The following is a 17,950-nucleotide window of genomic DNA, read 5'->3' as shown; positions in this document are numbered from 1 at the left end:
AGAACAGGTACTTGGGTGGGGTTCCAAATCTATCATTAATTCTTTCTGTTTCATTGAAGATTTTCTTATCTCCTCCTTATTTGTTAACTAAGCCTGATAAGATTACATCTTCCACATAACTCACAGATGTGTCCATAAAGAACAAGAAGTAAGGTCTCTAATACATCTTGAGGTAACTTATTTCTCTAAAGTCAAACATCCTGTAATTCCCTGATCTGTTTGAAGGTTCATAGGAAGTCCTCAGGTCAGAATATCTGCATGTCCTAACCACGATCATTCAGATTAATAAACAATGACCAATGAGGGTGGCATGTCATGTGTTCCTTCAAAAACAGTGATGTTGAGTCATATGCATTTTTTTTTTCTTTTGAGAGTAATACATAGAGATCTGGAGAGGATTACATACTCTTGGAGATCTGTGGTATTTTTGCCTGTGAGACTCTCTGCAATTACTGATTCTACATTTTGGTAAAGAAGCAATTAAATTACCTGTGGGAATCAATAGGCTACCACAACATACACATATGTTTTTGTATTACCCTTTTGTTTTTTTCAAAAGTTCTAATTAATGCATAATTCACATACATGAAAATACACACATTATAGTGCAAAGTCCTAAGGTTTTTGTCAAAATCATGGCCAGGTAACTACTACCACAGCCACCTAAAGCTTTTCATTCAAGCTTCTCTTTGATAACTTGTCCACATACTGACCCTTCATCAACTGTTTTGATCCAATGGGTTTTGCCTTTGGTAAAATGCCTTTAGCTATTGACCAAGAGTATGTTGTCTTTGACGTCCACATTTCTTACTCAGCATTTGAAGTACCTTCCTATTTTCAACTGTATCATTCAACTTATCTACAGGAAGATAATATGCTCTTGTGTGGACATTGAAGTATTTGGCTTCCATTTATAGTTAAGGAACATTTGCCTTTGTTTAGTCATTGGTGATTACTCCTCAGATTGATCTAAACATTTGTTTCAATAATTTTTGTGTGAATGTCAGTTTTTATGGCACATTTATTAATATGAAGGAGTCAGGTTGATTTGTGAAATGATAAGTCCTTCTCTACTGAACAATTAATTTTGAAACTATTTTCTGAAAGTCTTTTTCTCTTTGAACTCCTACCTGAAATCCATTTACATTGTTTCACAGTTTTATACTTATCTGTATTTAAGTTTTTAAATTATTTTCTTATATACTTTCATTTTGGTATTCTTTAACACGCCTACAGACATTTTTTTAGCAAATCTTGTTTTTCTCCTTAAACAGGCACTGAGAAGAGAGATGAGTCTGAATTACCTAGGGGTTCTAGATGCAAACTACCATTTATTTATGAGTTAGAAACAAGAAGAATGGGGCTTTTCCATTACAGAATTATGAAAGGCTTATTATATATAGAAATACTTGTAAAGAAATCAAGCTTCCCTGAATGTACTTGTTTGGGTTTTGAAAAAAATTTGCAATGTTTTTGGCAAATAAGTGAATGCCAATCAAGAATGAAATTATGTCATTTACTGATTTATGAATTGAACTAGAAAGCATCTTGATAAGTGAAGTAAGCCAGACACAGAAAGTCAAATGACAAATGCTTTTTCTCATATGTGGAAGGTAGACAAAGAAAGAATGGTTAAGGGGTGGAGTAAAAAGGTGATACCGTAAAAATAAAAGGTAAACCAACAAATAAAGAAGGAGATCAAGAAGATATGTGGTGTGGACATGGGGGAACACTCAGGAATACAAACTACCAAATAATGTCAAGTTCATGCATGATCATAGTACAATGAATCATGGTTTTATCTATTTATCTATCTATAAAAACACACATATGTATATATACATATGTATACAAATGTACATATGTATTATTTTATACAATTACTTTTATATATAATATATAACCCATATGGATCAATTATTTGGATTATATATAATTAAATTCCACTAATTAAGATAATAATAAAAATAATGGCAATAATAAAAGAAGGCAGAGAAGCTGAGTGGACCTGATGGAGGTAGGAGTTGAGGGGATTGATGTACTGGGAAAGAGACTGTTAAAATTATATAATGTAAATATATGAATGTATGATAATGAATCGCACTATTATGTATAATTATAAAACTTCCAGCTTTCACAGGGAAATGCCACAGAGGTTCAGACAAAAATAAGCAAACACTCTACACTCTTAAAACTATTTTAGGGGCTGAGAATATAGCTTAGTGTTAAAGTGCTTCCCTTGTGTGAACAGGGACCTAAATTCAATACTGAGAACCAAAATAATTGTTTTTCAGAAAACTCACCAAATTAACAGAAGCTCCCACACCAACAACAACCTCCATGACAGAGAATTATTTGATTTATGGAGCAACCACACTTAAGTATTATAAATGTCCAATCTTCAACCATGAGGAAAATAAATGGAAAGAAATAAGAAAATATGCCTCCTTCACAGAAAATAGAAATTCACAGTAACTGGCCTAATGAAGATTGGATGTTGTATTTAGAAAGTAAACTTTTAGATCATCCACCTTAAATATACCCAAAGCAATCAAGGGATTATTGAACAAGGAACTAGAGGAACTTAGGAAGATAATGTTTCCATGAATATTAAATATCAATAAAGACACCAAAATTGTAAAAGGGAACCAGATAGATTCAAGATCTAAAATGCACAGTAATTGAAATAAAAAATTCAGTAGAGTTTTAATGGTGATTTGAGCAGGGAGAAGATTTAGTGATGCTGAAGATAAATCAATTGCCATAGTTCTGTAGGCGGAGTAGAAAAGACTAAAGAATGAAGATTAACATAATAGAGCCTAAGAGACCTATTGAAAGGAACAAGGCTGTCGCCATCTTCCCTGATTCTTCCCCTCCCCTCACACTATTTTTCAATCTAGATTAACTCCCTCGTTAGTCATTGGTCCAATTAGCCTGTGGGCTTCCACTACTTAAGGATAGTTCCCCTGCTATTAGCGCTGTTTTTCTGTATCTCGCCCTTAAGGACAGACACTCTGTTCTTCGACTTATTAAAATCTCTTTGGTGAGTTCAGTGTCCAGAGTGGTTGTCTGGGTGTTTTTACCTATTACTTGTTCCATTTGTACCAACCCACATATAACTAGAGTAATAGAAGAAAAATCATGATGTTAAAAAATATTTAACATAATGCGTCCAGATTCAAAGTTGATAAAAGATATGAACCTCCTCTTCAAAAAAATTTAAAGAACTCATGAAGTATAAACCTAAAAAGATGCAAACATACATCATAATCAAACTGTTAAAAAGCCAACAAGAGGATCCTAGAAACTGGAAGAGATAAGCACCTTGTTACATCTTGAGTGACTCAAGCAATTCCTAGTCTGATTAATAGAGCTTTCATGACAGGAATCATGGAGGCCAGCAGTAGTAAGAAGACATATTTAACACTTGAGGATAGGGGAGAAAACATCTCGAACAAGTCTATTCTAAACCAACTATTGTTTTTTGTCACCTTCCCTGCACTGTGACCAAAAGAACCAAAGAACAATGTAGAGGAGGAAAAGTTGATTTTGGTTCAGTTTGAGAGATTCACTCCATTGGTGGCCATATTCATTAGTCTGGGCCCCAAGGTGAGGCAGAATATCACGATGGAAGGGTGTAGTGGAGGAAAGCAGCTCAGGATATGGCAACCAGGAAGGTGGTGGAAGATCACAAGAGACAAATATAAACTCCTAAACATACTCCCTGGCCCTCTTCTTCCACCCAATCCCTACTTGCCTATAATTACTACAGTTAATCCATATTAGTGGATTAATCTACTGCTTAGATGAAGGCTCTCACAACCTAATCGATTCACCATGATAATTCTTGGATTGTCTTACATATGAGATTTTGGTGGGACACTTTATATTTAAATCATAACAACTGTCCTCTAGGAATCATGGACAAAAGAGGCCTTATGAGATAAAGGAAACTGGAGAGTTGGTAGAAATACTTTCTAAAAAATGCAAAAATATTCCTCTGGCCTGAAATGAAGTGACTCCACAAAATAACTTAACCCACATGACCCAAGTGGTCCACATTATGCACCATAAATATATGTAATTATCATTTAGATTAATAATAAATTGGCTTAAAATAAAATAAAACAATCTTTAAAAAGATATCAGTCTTGGTGAAGGTGATGGCACATACTAATATAAAAATACATATGATTGCATATCACTGTATTTTTGTTTTGTAAGTACGATGTTCCTCACTCAAGGGCTTATAAATAGATAAAACATCAATTGTAAATCTTCAGTAATGGACATAAAATATATAAAATTGTAATTCTTAACAAATGACAAGAAAAATGAGATATTCTGTACACTCTAGAAGCTTCATTGACTATGACCTAAGTAAACCATTACTGGTTCTTCCAAGTCTTGAGCATACTCCTTCTTGCATATTTGGTATCCTCAGTCTCCGTATTGACTGGAGTCCATTCCTTATAATAAAAAAAGAAAACTTTAGACATTCTATTAGTTTTATTTCTTCTAAATGTCTGCTGATAATCCTACTTTTTAAATTTGTTTTAATTATTTATGCATGATAGTAGAATGCACGTTGACATATCATATGTAATTGAGTGGAATATCTCATTCTCCTGGTTATACATGACATAGAATCTCACTGGTTATATAGTTATTTGCACATAGGGCAATAATGTCCAATTCATTCTACTATACTTCCTATCCACATAACCCTTTTTAAACAAGAATTTGGTATTAAAATTGGTTCTGCAGAAGAAGTACACTATGGATGAGTTTTCTGAATTTGTTCTAGAGATCCAGAAATGGATCCCTAAACTTATTTGATTAAAATCATTAAAGAGTCTATTTTCAGTAGTCAAGAGATCATGTTAGTCCGTGGCTTGATCTAGAAATAAAGACACACAAAAGAACAACACTGTCTATCCAAATAAATCAATTATTGAAATCTCACAGACCTAAGTAAACTTTTGTAATAATTTTAAAGTGTGTTGAATCCCCAAAGATCATTTTTGGTAGTAAGTTTGATGGTTTTAAAACCTGGGATCTTTAGAAATTGACTAAGTCCTATTTAGGAAGGGATTTAAATCACTCATGATTGGAATTAGTGCACTTACAAGACAGCCTGTGGAAGTAGCTAGACTCTGGTTCCCTTTCTGATCCACTGGGTGAAGACATAATATTCTCCCCTTTGGCCATGAGACAGGTTGACCTCAAGTGCAAATTAAAAACCTAATCTGGAAGGAAATCTACTGCGAAAATGAGGGCAAAGATTGGGCAGGAAGAGGATCTGGATGTCACCAATAGGTGACCTACAATGTGTCCTTGAAATCCTAGACACACTGTCTTGCTGAAGCTTCCCAAAGCTTAGGGAGATTAGCTTATTAGAATGGATTTGTGATTTTAATCCTCATGTGCACCTGAAAGGCCTAGGAAACACACATTTTACCACAACCATGAGAAGGAATAGTAGTTTGTGAAGGGAACCCACACATCAAGTGTGTTTTGTGATCATATTTTTTAGGGCAACCATCAAATGAGAATTGAGGCTATTAAATTGGTGAAATAAGTGAATTGAAGCTTCCCGATTTGGCAGGTGTCAGGTACACACACTCAGCTGCCCAAGGTAAGCTGCATGATATTGCTGTAATGGACAGAAAGTTGAAAGCAGCAGTCAAAATAGTCTGATATATGAATCCTCTGGGATTTATCAAGTTGACTCTAGTGTCCCTGGAAGTGACACACAAAGCATGGCTATTAAATTGATATCTGATGTGTATGAGAAGATATACTAGTCAAGTGAACAAAATTCACCAGAATCAGAAACACTTTGAGTTAATGTTACTCAGTATATTCCCATCCTTGAACCAGTTTATAGACCCAGGACCTCAATAAACTCACAATATTTATATTGTAAATGCTTTTCTTAAACTTCTCCAATTGCCGCTTGTCGCCAACCAGCAGGACGAAGGACACGTACTCTTCAGAAGTTCCCGAAGCAGCTTCTGCTTTATTCGGATAACACCCTCAATATATAAGCATTCTCATGCATAAGCAATTGTAGTCAGATACGTCCATCCAATCCTATTAAAGGTCAAGTGATCATGAGCTCAAGCATACATGTAAGATATATCTGTCCACCTGCTAAGCGGCTGAACTAATTATCATACAGCCAATGGTAAATGCTTCCTGTTTTTCTCAAGGCACATTCAGCACCCATTTTGGCTCTCTGCCAGTCGCCATCTTTGGATGCATGTGGCATAACCCTGGGCCCCGGGGCTCGCCCGCCACATCCAATGGTTTCTGTTGTCTTTTATTAGAAAAGCTGTGTAGAAGATATAGAGGATAACTAGAACTTTGGATGACTATTGAAATTTGACTTAGAACTGATGCTACCTTTAGATGGAAAGCATCACTGTAGATTACCATTAATCTCACACTAGAAATGTTACCAGATCAATCTCAAATGGGGTCTAGTGGCTCACCAAACCAATCTGTGGTTATTTCCACAGTTTCAGAATTCACTATCAAAGTAATTATACTTAGCCTACTGCATAATTTTCACATCATTTACGGGCCCATGTCATGTACATATTATTATGGAGAAGGCCTAGTGGAATTCACTACAACTGTATACACCTGGAAAACAGTATATCAAAACAATGCCACATGTTTGGAGGAATTGCAGAAGGTGTCTCCAGGGACTTCCAAGTTGCAAGGTGGTGAGTTCCATGGTATATCAGTCACATTAACTATTTGTCCTGTGCACAAACCAGATGTATCTTGGAGAATAAAAGTAAACTATGGGAAGCTAAATGAAGTGTGCACTCAATGGCAGCCACTCTAGAAGATCTGGCTTTACTGTGTGGGCTATGAACACATCAGCTGGTATTTGGGTGGTGGCTGCTTTTGTTTGGCTTTTGTTTCATCCTTGTTAATGATGATAATCAGAGAGTGTCTCCTCACACTCAAAGCCATAAAGACACTTTCAATGACCCACCTCATGGATGTTCATTCCCTATGGTAGGTCTAGCAATTAAGTCCTTAGGAAGCTACCACACCCTACCTCTTCCCTAACTCTCTAGCCCATTAAATCAATGACATTATTGGGACTGGACCTAGTGATCCAGAAGTAGGAATGTAGTATTGTAGAAAGTCATCTAAATGCCAGTGGGTGGGAAATAAATGGAACAAAGTTTCAGGGTTCTTCTTTTTAAGTGAATTTTCTAGTGTTCATGTTGAGTGGTGCATCTTAAGATATCTCTTCGAAGCTAAAGAATGGATCATTTCATCTGGTCTGTCTTTCAGAAAGAAGGGCATCACTGTGTAGTTGTCTTTGCATTTTAAAGGAAATGTGTCCTTTCTTTGGGTGTGAAGTTTCTCCAATAGTTCCTGGCTAGTGTGTAAGCTGCTCTACCTCCTGGGTCTCTGAAACAGAGGATCTAGTGATCTTGGACTTGTTAGTGGCACACAGAGATGCTTTTAGAGCCTTTGGTCACTGTGTGGAAAATGTAGTGGAGGCTCCTGGGATTAAGGAAGGAAACTAGATGATTGCTTTTAGAATATCACTTCCTTTTGACAAACAGATTTTGTTCTTCTAAGATGCTTTTGCTTTTGTAAAGATTGAACATTTAAATATGGGCCATCAATTTATCATGAGGACTAAGCTGCTTACCCAACAATTGTTGTTAGCTAGTCTGCCACACCATAAAATAAGGCATGGACAGCAGAAGTTCATTATCAAAGTAATGGTGTCTATATGACTGGGACCAAATGTGTCCTGAATTTAAAAGTAATGTACATGAAGAAGTCAACAAAATGTCCATGGATTCTACTCCCATCACAATGCCTTCTTTCTCTATCAATTGAATCTTTTGGTCTCCTAGGGAATTATCTCTATATAATTCCAGAGATTAAAAGATTGGGAATGTGTTTACAGATGTTCCTGCATAATATGCAGACACCACAGCATGTGGACATCTGTAGTACTAAAGTTTTTTTGGGACATTCCTGATGGACAATAGTAAAGGAATATCTGTCTATCCACTGGACAGAACTTTTGTAAGAACACATGATCATTCAATTTTTTCTGTGGAAAAGAAATATCGAAATATGTGATAGTGTGTCATTTCTGATGACAGGGCCTGAGGATCACCTGGAAAGTAGGGAGCAGGAAAATTGTGATTTTAAAACTGGTGGACATGAAATTTAAGGAAAATATGTGGAACTGACCTTTTGAAATTAGGAACAACCTGACTATATGGGTCTAATATCAGTGCCCTCGGTCAAATGCTAACCTTCACAACAGGAAATTTAAATAATCAAGCAAATATTATATTTTGTCTAAGGATACCAGGCAGCCTTTCCTCAGTGAATGCTGCTATTTTCCAGTAGGTTTACCAACAATGTGAGTATGGTGGCAGTCATGGGGATTACATACAGGCTCAGCATTATAGACTACCTCTGACAAAAATGTGAAATGTGAACTATCTATAGCCATGGGTGAGAGTCTAATCTGCAGGTAATAGAACTAACACTGAATCCCACATTTGACACTGTTCTTGAAGTGTTCTTCTAACTGTCTGGAGGCAAGTTAACTACATTAAGCCCCTTCCATCAAGGAAGGATGCCATTTTAATTGTCTTTGAAAAGACACTAACTACTGACTACTGTTTTTTTTTTTTTTTTCACTGCACATACTACTTCCATGTCTAATTCATTTATAGATCACAAAAGCCTTTTCCATTGCCATGTTGTTCTGCACTGCATTGCTTCTGATGAATAACTCACTTCACAGAAATAAAATGAGGCAATGTCTCCAAAATCATGAAATTTACCAGACTGCTATTTTCAATGCCATCTTGAAGCAACTGGCTTGAAACAATGGTAGAATGGCAACTTGAATTCTCACTTAAAGTTCTGGCTGGTGCAATACCTTGTTGGGCAGGATAAGGTTGTATATGAGGTTATATATGCTCTGAATCATCATCCTGAGTGTACTTTTTCTTATAATTGTTAATTTCCTGATTTCTGGAAGTGAGGAATGAAAATGGGATTGGTTCTATGGCTGAAGGTATTCTACCAGGGGATCTTAAAAAGATTCTATTGCATTGAAAGTCAAGTTTTCCATTTGTTCTTTGGGATTATCATTCATCCGAACCATCCAGTGAACAAAATTTTGCATTCCTTATTTTTGTCAATGATGATTAACAAGATAACACTGAACTACTGTTTCATAGTAGAGGTAAGGAAGATTGCACCTGAGATACAGGAGATCCCCTAGGTATCGGCTTAGTTTTATCATTTGCAATGATTCAGTTCAATGGGAACTCAATTCAAGAAAGACTAGTAATGTTCCTGACCCTTCAGGAATGAAGATTTAGATCATCTCTACAGGTTAAAAACTATGACCATGATCGAAGGAAAGAAGATTAGAGAATGGTAATGGAACTATGTAGTTAGAACACCAGTTATGGTACTATGAGAAGTTAAAATTGAGAATACAGTTATTATGAGATTTCTCCTTATGTCATTTATGACTACATGTGTGATATTTGAAATATATTTATTTATCTCCATGAACCTGTTATCATGAATCATTTGATGTGTTCACTTTAGATCACAGTATTTAAGTGCTATGTCATTACCTTTACATAACAGTTATGGGATATCAACAGTAAGCATAAACATCATTCAAATTATTCTCATTCTTTGGTGAGGAGAGACAAGTCAACAAAATTGAACTTGTGATAATTAATTTTCATTTGTCAGTCACGGAAATGTTTCAGGATGATATTACCTTTTAAGCCAGTGAACCTTGGTCTAGGCAAATTATGGATGGGACAGGCACTGATTGAAGGCCTCAATGTAACATAAATACTGGCTCCATGAGTTACAGGAACATTTCCAACAAATACCTTTAGATTGATCACACCATCAGCTGTGAAACTTTTTCTGAGACTTCAGACCTGAAATACACCATGAGTTCTTGTGAGTCTTTCTTTCCTGGCCAACACAGCAGACCTGGATCTGTCAACCTTCATAATTTCAGGAATGTATTCCTAAAAATGAATCTCTCTCACTTCTCTGTTTCACACATATACACACACAACTATATTAGGTCTATTGCTATGGAGAACCCTAACTAATAAAATCATTGGGAAAATTAATAGATGAATGAGATAGGAATCAAAAGATACATGAAAAAAACTAATTCACACAGAAGGAAGTTATATTAGAAAATTTGAGGAGCAAGAAACATAGATATATCAAAAAGAGAAGTTTTTGTTATCATGTGTTATTGAATTATAAGTGAATGAAACTATCCAAGAAGGTGGAAAAGGGAAGAATGTGTTTCAAAGCATGATTAAACTATATAAAGTTTACAAAAGACCTGCTTACATACGAAGACAGAAATAGAATGTAAATAAAAGGGTACAAAAATCATTATTCCCTGCCACCTGATAACAAAAGAAGTTATTATTTGACAAAGTTGGTTTTATGTAAAAATTATTAGAAGAGAAAAATAAACTGTATGATGGGTCAGTTATTAGAGATAATATTTTAAGAACACATAGTCATCTAATAACTGGTTCTCAAAATATATGAAGAAATGTCATGAAAAGAAAGATCTAGACAATTCTATAGGAATAGACTATACTATGGGATTTTAATAATGACTAAATTGGCTAGAGAGAGGATCAAGATGAGAATGTGAACATCATCATAATCCAAAAGATCTTAACAGACACACTGAGCTCATGTATAAGAACTGCTTAATTCTCAGTTGCACAGGAAATATTCCCAAGGCCAAACCATATCTTAGGCTAAAAACCTATTCTAAATGAACACAGGAAATTGAAATCACATCAAACAAACATCTTCACCCACTCCAATACAATTGAAGTAGAAATTGATAACAAGAAAAATCTTAATATTCACATGTATAGGATCACATTATAAAAAATGGATCAAGAGTCTATAAAATAATTTGAGACAATCCAAAGCAAAACCACAAAAAAAAACCATAAATTTTCGTACAAGCAAAAATTGGTAATTGTTTGTGTCCACGTTGACAGTGATATCAAGGAAGTAAGCTAACTTAAAACTTTAAAATTAACAATAAAAATTGAAAACATAAACTGAAAATAGCAGAAGGAAGGAAATAAAGATTAGAGTAAGTAAACATATAAGGTGTAAAATAAGGACAGAGACAATCAGAAAAAACAAATATTGATAGCATGGACAAAATGACAAAATTTTGAAGACCATGAAGAGGGAAAAATTAACTGATTAAAGCAACAAATAAATTTGAGGTTATAGCCTCTGAATTTATATATCCAAGAAGAAGTAGAATTTTTGTAAATAAGTATATACCAACATATTGTAAAACACTGAAAAAATACAAATTCCTGGAAATACCCAATTAGAAAATGAACTATAAAAAGAGAAATCTGAATCTACCTATAAGAAGTGCAAAGAATAAATTAATAAAAATAATCTTCCAACAAAGCAAAGCCCAGGAACAGGGGGCTTCTCTTTGAATTCTCCAAAACTAACACATAATTGTGATGTATGGTGATGACCAGGAGGAGACTTCATGAGTGTTTTAGCTGGTTTCCTATGCCTGCTATAACAGTGCTGCCCACATGGAGCTTTTGACAACACATACAGAGTCTTCCATAGTTCTGGGAACCAGAAGTCTGGGAAAAACCATCTTGCGGAGCGGCAATCAGTGTGTCATCAGAGGCCTGGTCTCTACAACATCTCTAGGTGCAACTCTGTTACTGTCTTTTCCATCTTCAGGTGGCTGCCAGCATTCAATGGTAACATCACTTCAATGCTTTGTCCACGGTCACCTTGCCAACTCCCATTTTGTGTTGTTATATTTTTCAAGTTTCTGTTCATAAGGATGCATGGGATTGGCTTTAGGGGTTTCTGCTCAATTTCAATGACTTCTCTTTCCTGAAATCATTAAGATAATCATACCTGCATAGTGCTTCTGAGCCATGTAGAGTATTTGTAAAAGTTCTAGAAAATAGCACTAGACTATTTTTCGGGCCATTGAGGAGTTTGTTGTGATAAGGAAATCACACTATGCGCTGTATTTGAAATTTTCCACTAACGCAAAATAATTCCAAAAATAGATTATGAAATATGTGTAACATTACATAGAGTAGTACAGAAAGAAAAGAGTACAAGTATTATGCATCTCACAAAAGTTAAAATCAGAATCATAAACGCTATTTTGCCTTTGAAACTGTCTTTGCAAATGCACTCTTGACCTCCTTGTTCCTCAGACTGTAGACCACAGGGTTCAGCATGGGGATGACCATAGTATAGAACACAGATATGATTTTGTCAGTGTCCATGGAGTGACTGGAGCTGGGTTGTAAGTACATGAATATTAGAGTCCCATAGAAAATAGAGACTGCAGTGAAGTGGGAGGCACAGGTGGATATAGCCTTCCTGTGTCCTGCAGCTGAGCGCATCTTTAGCATGGACAAGAAAATAAACATGTAGGATATTAAAATCACTAAAAAACCAAAAAAGATGTTGAAGCTGGCTACATAAATAAGAACCAGCTCATTAACATGTCTGACAGAGCAAGAGAGAGCCATGAGTGCTGGAATATCACAGAAGAAGTGATGGACCACATTGGAAAGACAGAACACAAGGCTGAAGGTGTTCCCGGTGTGGATGGAGGCATTGATGAAACCAATGGCATAAGACCCTATGGCCAGACACACACACACATTGGTTGTCATGGTGGTGGTGTAGTGCAGGGGCTTGCACACTGCTGCATAGCGATCATAGGCCATCGAGGACAACAGGTAATTTTCCACAGTAGCGAAGGCTACAAAAAAGTACATCTGAGCAGCACAAGCATTGTAGGAGATGACCTTGTCTCCTACAAGGAGCCCAGCCATGACCTTGGGAGTGACAGCTGAAGAGTAGCAGAAGTCCACCAGAGACAGGTTGCCAAGGAAGAAGTACATGGGAGTGTGGAGACGGGAGTCCAAGGCAATCAACAGGATCATTCCCAGATTCCCAACTAGTGTGATGGTGTAGATGAGCAGTAATGTCAGAAAGAGGGGAAGCTGCAGACCTGGGTCACTGGTCAGTCCCAGCAGGATGAACTCTGTCACTTCTGTCCTGTTCTCCATCAGTTTTTTCTGAAGAAGATTGTGATATTCTACAGAATGAGAAATAAAAATGTTAAAAAAAATTAAAGTGACCTTGGGGAGTATGCATCCCTTATGTAGTCTTCCAAAAACTCATATGATAAAATTCTGGAGCAAAAGCATTGAACCTAAAACCATGTTTGGTGCACATTTGTATATGTTTATGAAAGAATGAACATTTTTTATCTTAACTCCCTAAGGTCTCCTGCCCATTGTCTTAACTCTCTGATGTCACCCTCCTGGTTATCTTAACTCCCTGAGGTCACTCTCCCAGTTATCTTAACTCCCTGAGGTCACCCTCCCAGTGATGGGAGCAAAAGCCCCTAAAAGCTGTTCCAGGAAATAGCCCCAAACAGAGGGTAAAAGAGTAAATTGGGCTAGATGACTAAATAGTGCTCAAACAGTAGGATTACCAGAAACTATTGACCAGAATCTTACGCCCTGTTGTAAAACATTGTAAAACATGTTGTATGTTATCAGACAACTTAGACCCCCTTTGGAATTTCCCGGCAGCTTTGTTCCCCCATTTTTTTCTTTTCTTTTCCCTTTTCTCCCTTTCATGTGCGACCCCTCCCGATGTGTGGTTTTCTGCCTTTATAAGCTTGTAAGATTTTCTGCTAGGGACTCGACCCTTGCACTCCTGCGTGAGTCACGAGTCGGGTCCCAGCGCGCTGGAATAAACACCTCTTGCGGTTTGCATCAAGTGACGCCTCCTGTGGTTGATTGGGGTTGCCGTCGGTCCGAGGGATAGAGTCGGGGTCTCCTTTTTGGAGGTCCTTCATTTGGGGGCTCGCCCGGGATAAGACGGCCCCCCCTCATCCGCGGAGTCGACCTTGGAGGTAAGAAGGGGTACCCCGAAGTTGTCTGTCGTTGTCTTGTGTTTTGTTTTGTTAGTTGGTCTGGTTCTGCGAGCGCGCTTTCGGTTTCGGTGGCAGCCGTTCGGTGACCCGTGAGGGTGGCCGGACAGTGGCCGGTAGACGTGCCTAGGGGGCCACAGGTTGCAGCCCTGGGGGACGCCCTAAGGGTGGAAGGAGAGCCAGGGACGCCTGGTAGTCTCCGTCGGTAAGGGTGCTGATCGGGTTCAACTGGTGGATCAGAGATTGGCACCCGTCTGGTTCTGGTTCTGTTGTATGTTTGTGGCGGACAAGGTGGAGTAGGTGGGTCCTCGTGTTTGTAGCATTCTTGTTGTTGTTATTTTTGTTGTTTGTGTTTCTAACGACGGACGAACTGACGATGGGACAGACTGTGACAACCCCTCTTAGTCTGACATTAGACCATTGGGCTGAAATTAGGGGAAGAGGTCGCGACCTATCAGTTGAGATCAAGAAAGGCCCATGGCGAACCTTCTGCTCCTCAGAATGGCCTGCTTTTAATGTAGGATGGCCAGCAGAAGGGACCTTTAATCTATCTGTCATTCTTGCTGTTAAAGAGATTGTTTTTCAGAAGGAACCTGGAGACCATCCGAATCAGCAGCCTTATATCGTGGTCTGGCAGGATCTGGTGCAAAATCCACCTCCCTGGATTCGACCTTGGGTGGCAAAACCCAAGCCCCGGCTAGCCGCACAGATCCTAGCCGCCCAATCTCCCAGTTCTGGGGGAAAATCCAGTCACTTAGAACCCCCCAAGAAGATCTATCCCGAAATCCAGGCTGACCACCTTCTCCTTGACTCACCTCCCCCATACCCTCCCGCCTCGGTTCCTGTAGGGGGTCAGGAAGAGCCAGAAGAACCGCTGGCCCCTGCAGTCGCCCCCTCTGCTCCCCTTAACGAGTCTCTGCCGGGGCCCACTCAGGACGCCACAGGACCTGCACGGGGCACCAGGAGCCGCCGCGGAGTAGTTCCCGACACTACCGTTGCCCTTCCCTTAAGGGCTTATGGGCCCCCGCCGGTGGCAACGGATGGTGGACCGGCTCCTCTTCAGCCCCTCCAGTATTGGCCTTTTTCCTCCGCAGATTTGTATAACTGGAAAACTAACCATCCTCCCTTTTCAGAGGACCCCCAGCGCTTAACCGGGCTGGTGGAGTCTTTAATGTTCTCTCATCAGCCCACATGGGATGATTGCCAGCAGCTACTGCAGACCCTTTTCACTACTGAGGAGAGGGAGAGGATTTTATTGGAGGCAAGGAAGAATGTACCAGGAGCAGATGGACGACCCACCCAGCTCCCCAACATCATTGAGACTGCCTTCCCCCTCTCCAGGCCTGACTGGGATTTCAACACGGCAGAAGGTAGGGAGCGACTGACAGTCTATCGCCAGACTCTAGTGGCTGGCCTCCGTGGGGCAGCGAGACGCCCCACTAATTTGGCTAAGGTAAGAGAGGTTATCCAGGGGGCCACGGAACCCCCGTCAGTATTTCTCGAGCGCCTAATGGAAGCTTTCAGGCGCTACACCCCATTTGACCCTACCTCTGAGGGGCAAAGGGCTTCCGTGGCCATGGCTTTTATAGGGCAGTCAGCAATAGATATTAAGAGAAAGTTGCAGAGAATAGAAGGGTTACAAGATTATACCCTACAGGATTTAGTTAAGGAGGCAGAGAAAGTGTATCATAAGAGGGAAACTGAGGAAGAGAAGGAGCAAAGGAAGGAAAAGGAGAGAGAGGAAAGAAAAAACCAAAGGGATCGTAAGCAGGAGAAGAACCTAACACGGATTTTGGCCGCAGTAGTAGGTGAGAGAGGCCAGGAACAAACACAAGGCAGGGCTAAAAAAGGGTCAGGTAACCTGGGCAACCGCACTCCATTAGACAAGGATCAGTGTGCCTACTGCAAGGAGAGAGGTCACTGGGCTAGAGAGTGTCCTAAGAAGATGACTGGGCCCTCCAAGAAAGTATTAGCCCTAGAAGAAGAAGATTAGCGGGGACGGGGCTCGGAACCCCTCCCCGAGCCTAGGGTAACACTAGAAGTGGAGGGGAAGCCAGTTGAGTTCTTAGTGGATACTGGGGCTCAACACTCGGTCCTGCTCGAACCGTCTGGACCCATCTCCCACAAGAAATCGTGGGTCATGGGAGCTACAGGGCACCGGCAGTACTCATGGACTACCCGAAGAACAGTAGACTTAGGAATGGGACGGGTAACCCACTCGTTTCTAGTCATCCCCGAGTGCCCTGCACCTCTACTTGGGAGAGACCTCCTAACCAAAATGGGAGCTCAGATTACCTTCACCCCTGATGGCCCAGAAGTGACCCGGAGCAAGAGAATAACTACTGCCCTGACTATGCGCCTGGATGATGAACATAGACTTTTTGAGAGACAGGGAGCAAAAATATCTCACATAAATAACTGGCTGAACAGGTATCCAGGGGCGTGGGCCGAAACGGCTGGAACAGGACTAGCCACAGAAAGACCACCCATAGTTATAGAGCTTAAGGCCACAGCTACTCCTGTGGCTGTACGTCAATACCCTATGACTAAAGAGGCCCGGGAAGGAATTAGGCCCCATATCCAGCGCCTCCTTCAGCAAGGTATCCTAGTGAAGTGTCAGTCACCATGGAACACTCCCTTGTTACCTGTTAAAAAGCCTGGCACAGGAGACTATCGCCCGGTACAGGACTTAAGAGAAGTAAACAAGCGAGTACAGGACATCCACCCCACTGTACCTAACCCTTACAGCTTGCTGAGCTCTCTTCCCCCGGATCATATTTGGTACACTGTCTTGGACTTAAAGGACGCTTTCTTCTGCCTGCAACTACACCCTTCCAGCCAAAACATCTTCGCATTTGAGTGGAGGGACCCTGACTCTGGGACAACAGGACAATTGACTTGGACCCGACTACCCCAGGGGTTCAAGAATTCCCCAACCCTCTTCGATGAAGCTCTCCACCAAGATTTAGCCCACTTCCGTGCCAGCCATCCCCAGGTAACACTTCTGCAGTATGTAGATGACTTATTACTGGCCGGGGCCACAGAGGAGGAATGCCAACGGGGCACGGGACTGCTGCTAGAAGAACTTGCCCGCTTAGGATATCGAGCCTCCGCCAAGAAGGCCCAGATCTGCCAAAAGGAGGTAACGTACCTGGGGTACGCCCTCAGAGGGGGACAGAGATGGCTGACGGAGGCCAGAAAACAAACTGTGACTCAGATACCCGTTCCTCGCTCGCCCCGCCAGGTGCGAGAATTTTTAGGGACTGCGGGGTTCTGCCGCCTGTGGATCCCCGGGTTTGCTACCCTGGCAGCCCCCCTCTATCCTCTGACTAGAGAAGGTGCCTCATTTGAGTGGGGTAACGACCAACAACAGGCCTTTGATGACATCAAGAAGGCACTACTTTCTGCCCCCGCCCTGGCTTTGCCAGACGTAGCAAAGCCCTTTGTTCTATTTGTGGATGAGAGGAAGGGGGTAGCCCGAGGGGTGCTAACCCAGCCTCTAGGGCCATGGAAGAGGCCGGTAGCCTACCTCTCCAAGAAGCTAGACCCTGTTGCTAGTGGCTGGCCTTCCTGTCTGAGGTCCGTGGCGGCAGTGGCAGTATTAGTAAAAGATGCTGACAAACTAACTATGGGACAAAAGCTAACGGTCATTGCCCCTCACTCCCTGGAAAGCATCATCAGACAGCCCCCTGACCGGTGGCTGTCTAACGCCCGCATGACGCATTACCAGAGTCTCCTACTGAATGGAGACAGGATCCAGTTTGGGCCGCCTGCCATCCTTAACCCAGCCACCCTACTACCTGACACGTCCACTCAGGAGAGTGTGCTGCATACCTGCCAAGAGATACTAGCAGAAGAAACGGGGACCCGAAGGGACCTCCAAGACCAGCCCTTACC

General features: G+C 40.4%; 2 protein-coding genes across 2 annotated transcripts in view; one reads left to right on the top strand and one right to left on the bottom strand.

Annotated features, from left to right (window-relative positions):
* LOC306638408 (olfactory receptor 5B2-like) overlaps positions 1-17,950 on the top strand; it is a gene marked incomplete at both ends in the record, with an annotated part of 301,086 nt that overhangs the window by 251,291 nt on the left and 31,845 nt on the right. The window lies entirely within an intron of this gene.
* Positions 12,255-13,178, bottom strand: LOC306639113 (olfactory receptor 5B3-like; the record flags this gene model as incomplete). The annotated part of the gene is made up of 1 exon (XM_079102538.1): positions 12,255-13,178. The coding sequence occupies one exon, from the start codon at positions 13,176-13,178 to the stop codon at positions 12,255-12,257; it is 924 nt and encodes a 307-aa protein (XP_078958664.1).

This window comes from Sciurus vulgaris (genome assembly GCF_902686455.1).
Source record: "Sciurus vulgaris genome assembly, chromosome: 11".
Lineage (NCBI taxonomy): Eukaryota > Metazoa > Chordata > Mammalia > Rodentia > Sciuridae > Sciurus > Sciurus vulgaris.
Note: the sequence above shows the minus strand (reverse complement) of the source record. Positions and strands in the feature narration are given on the sequence as shown.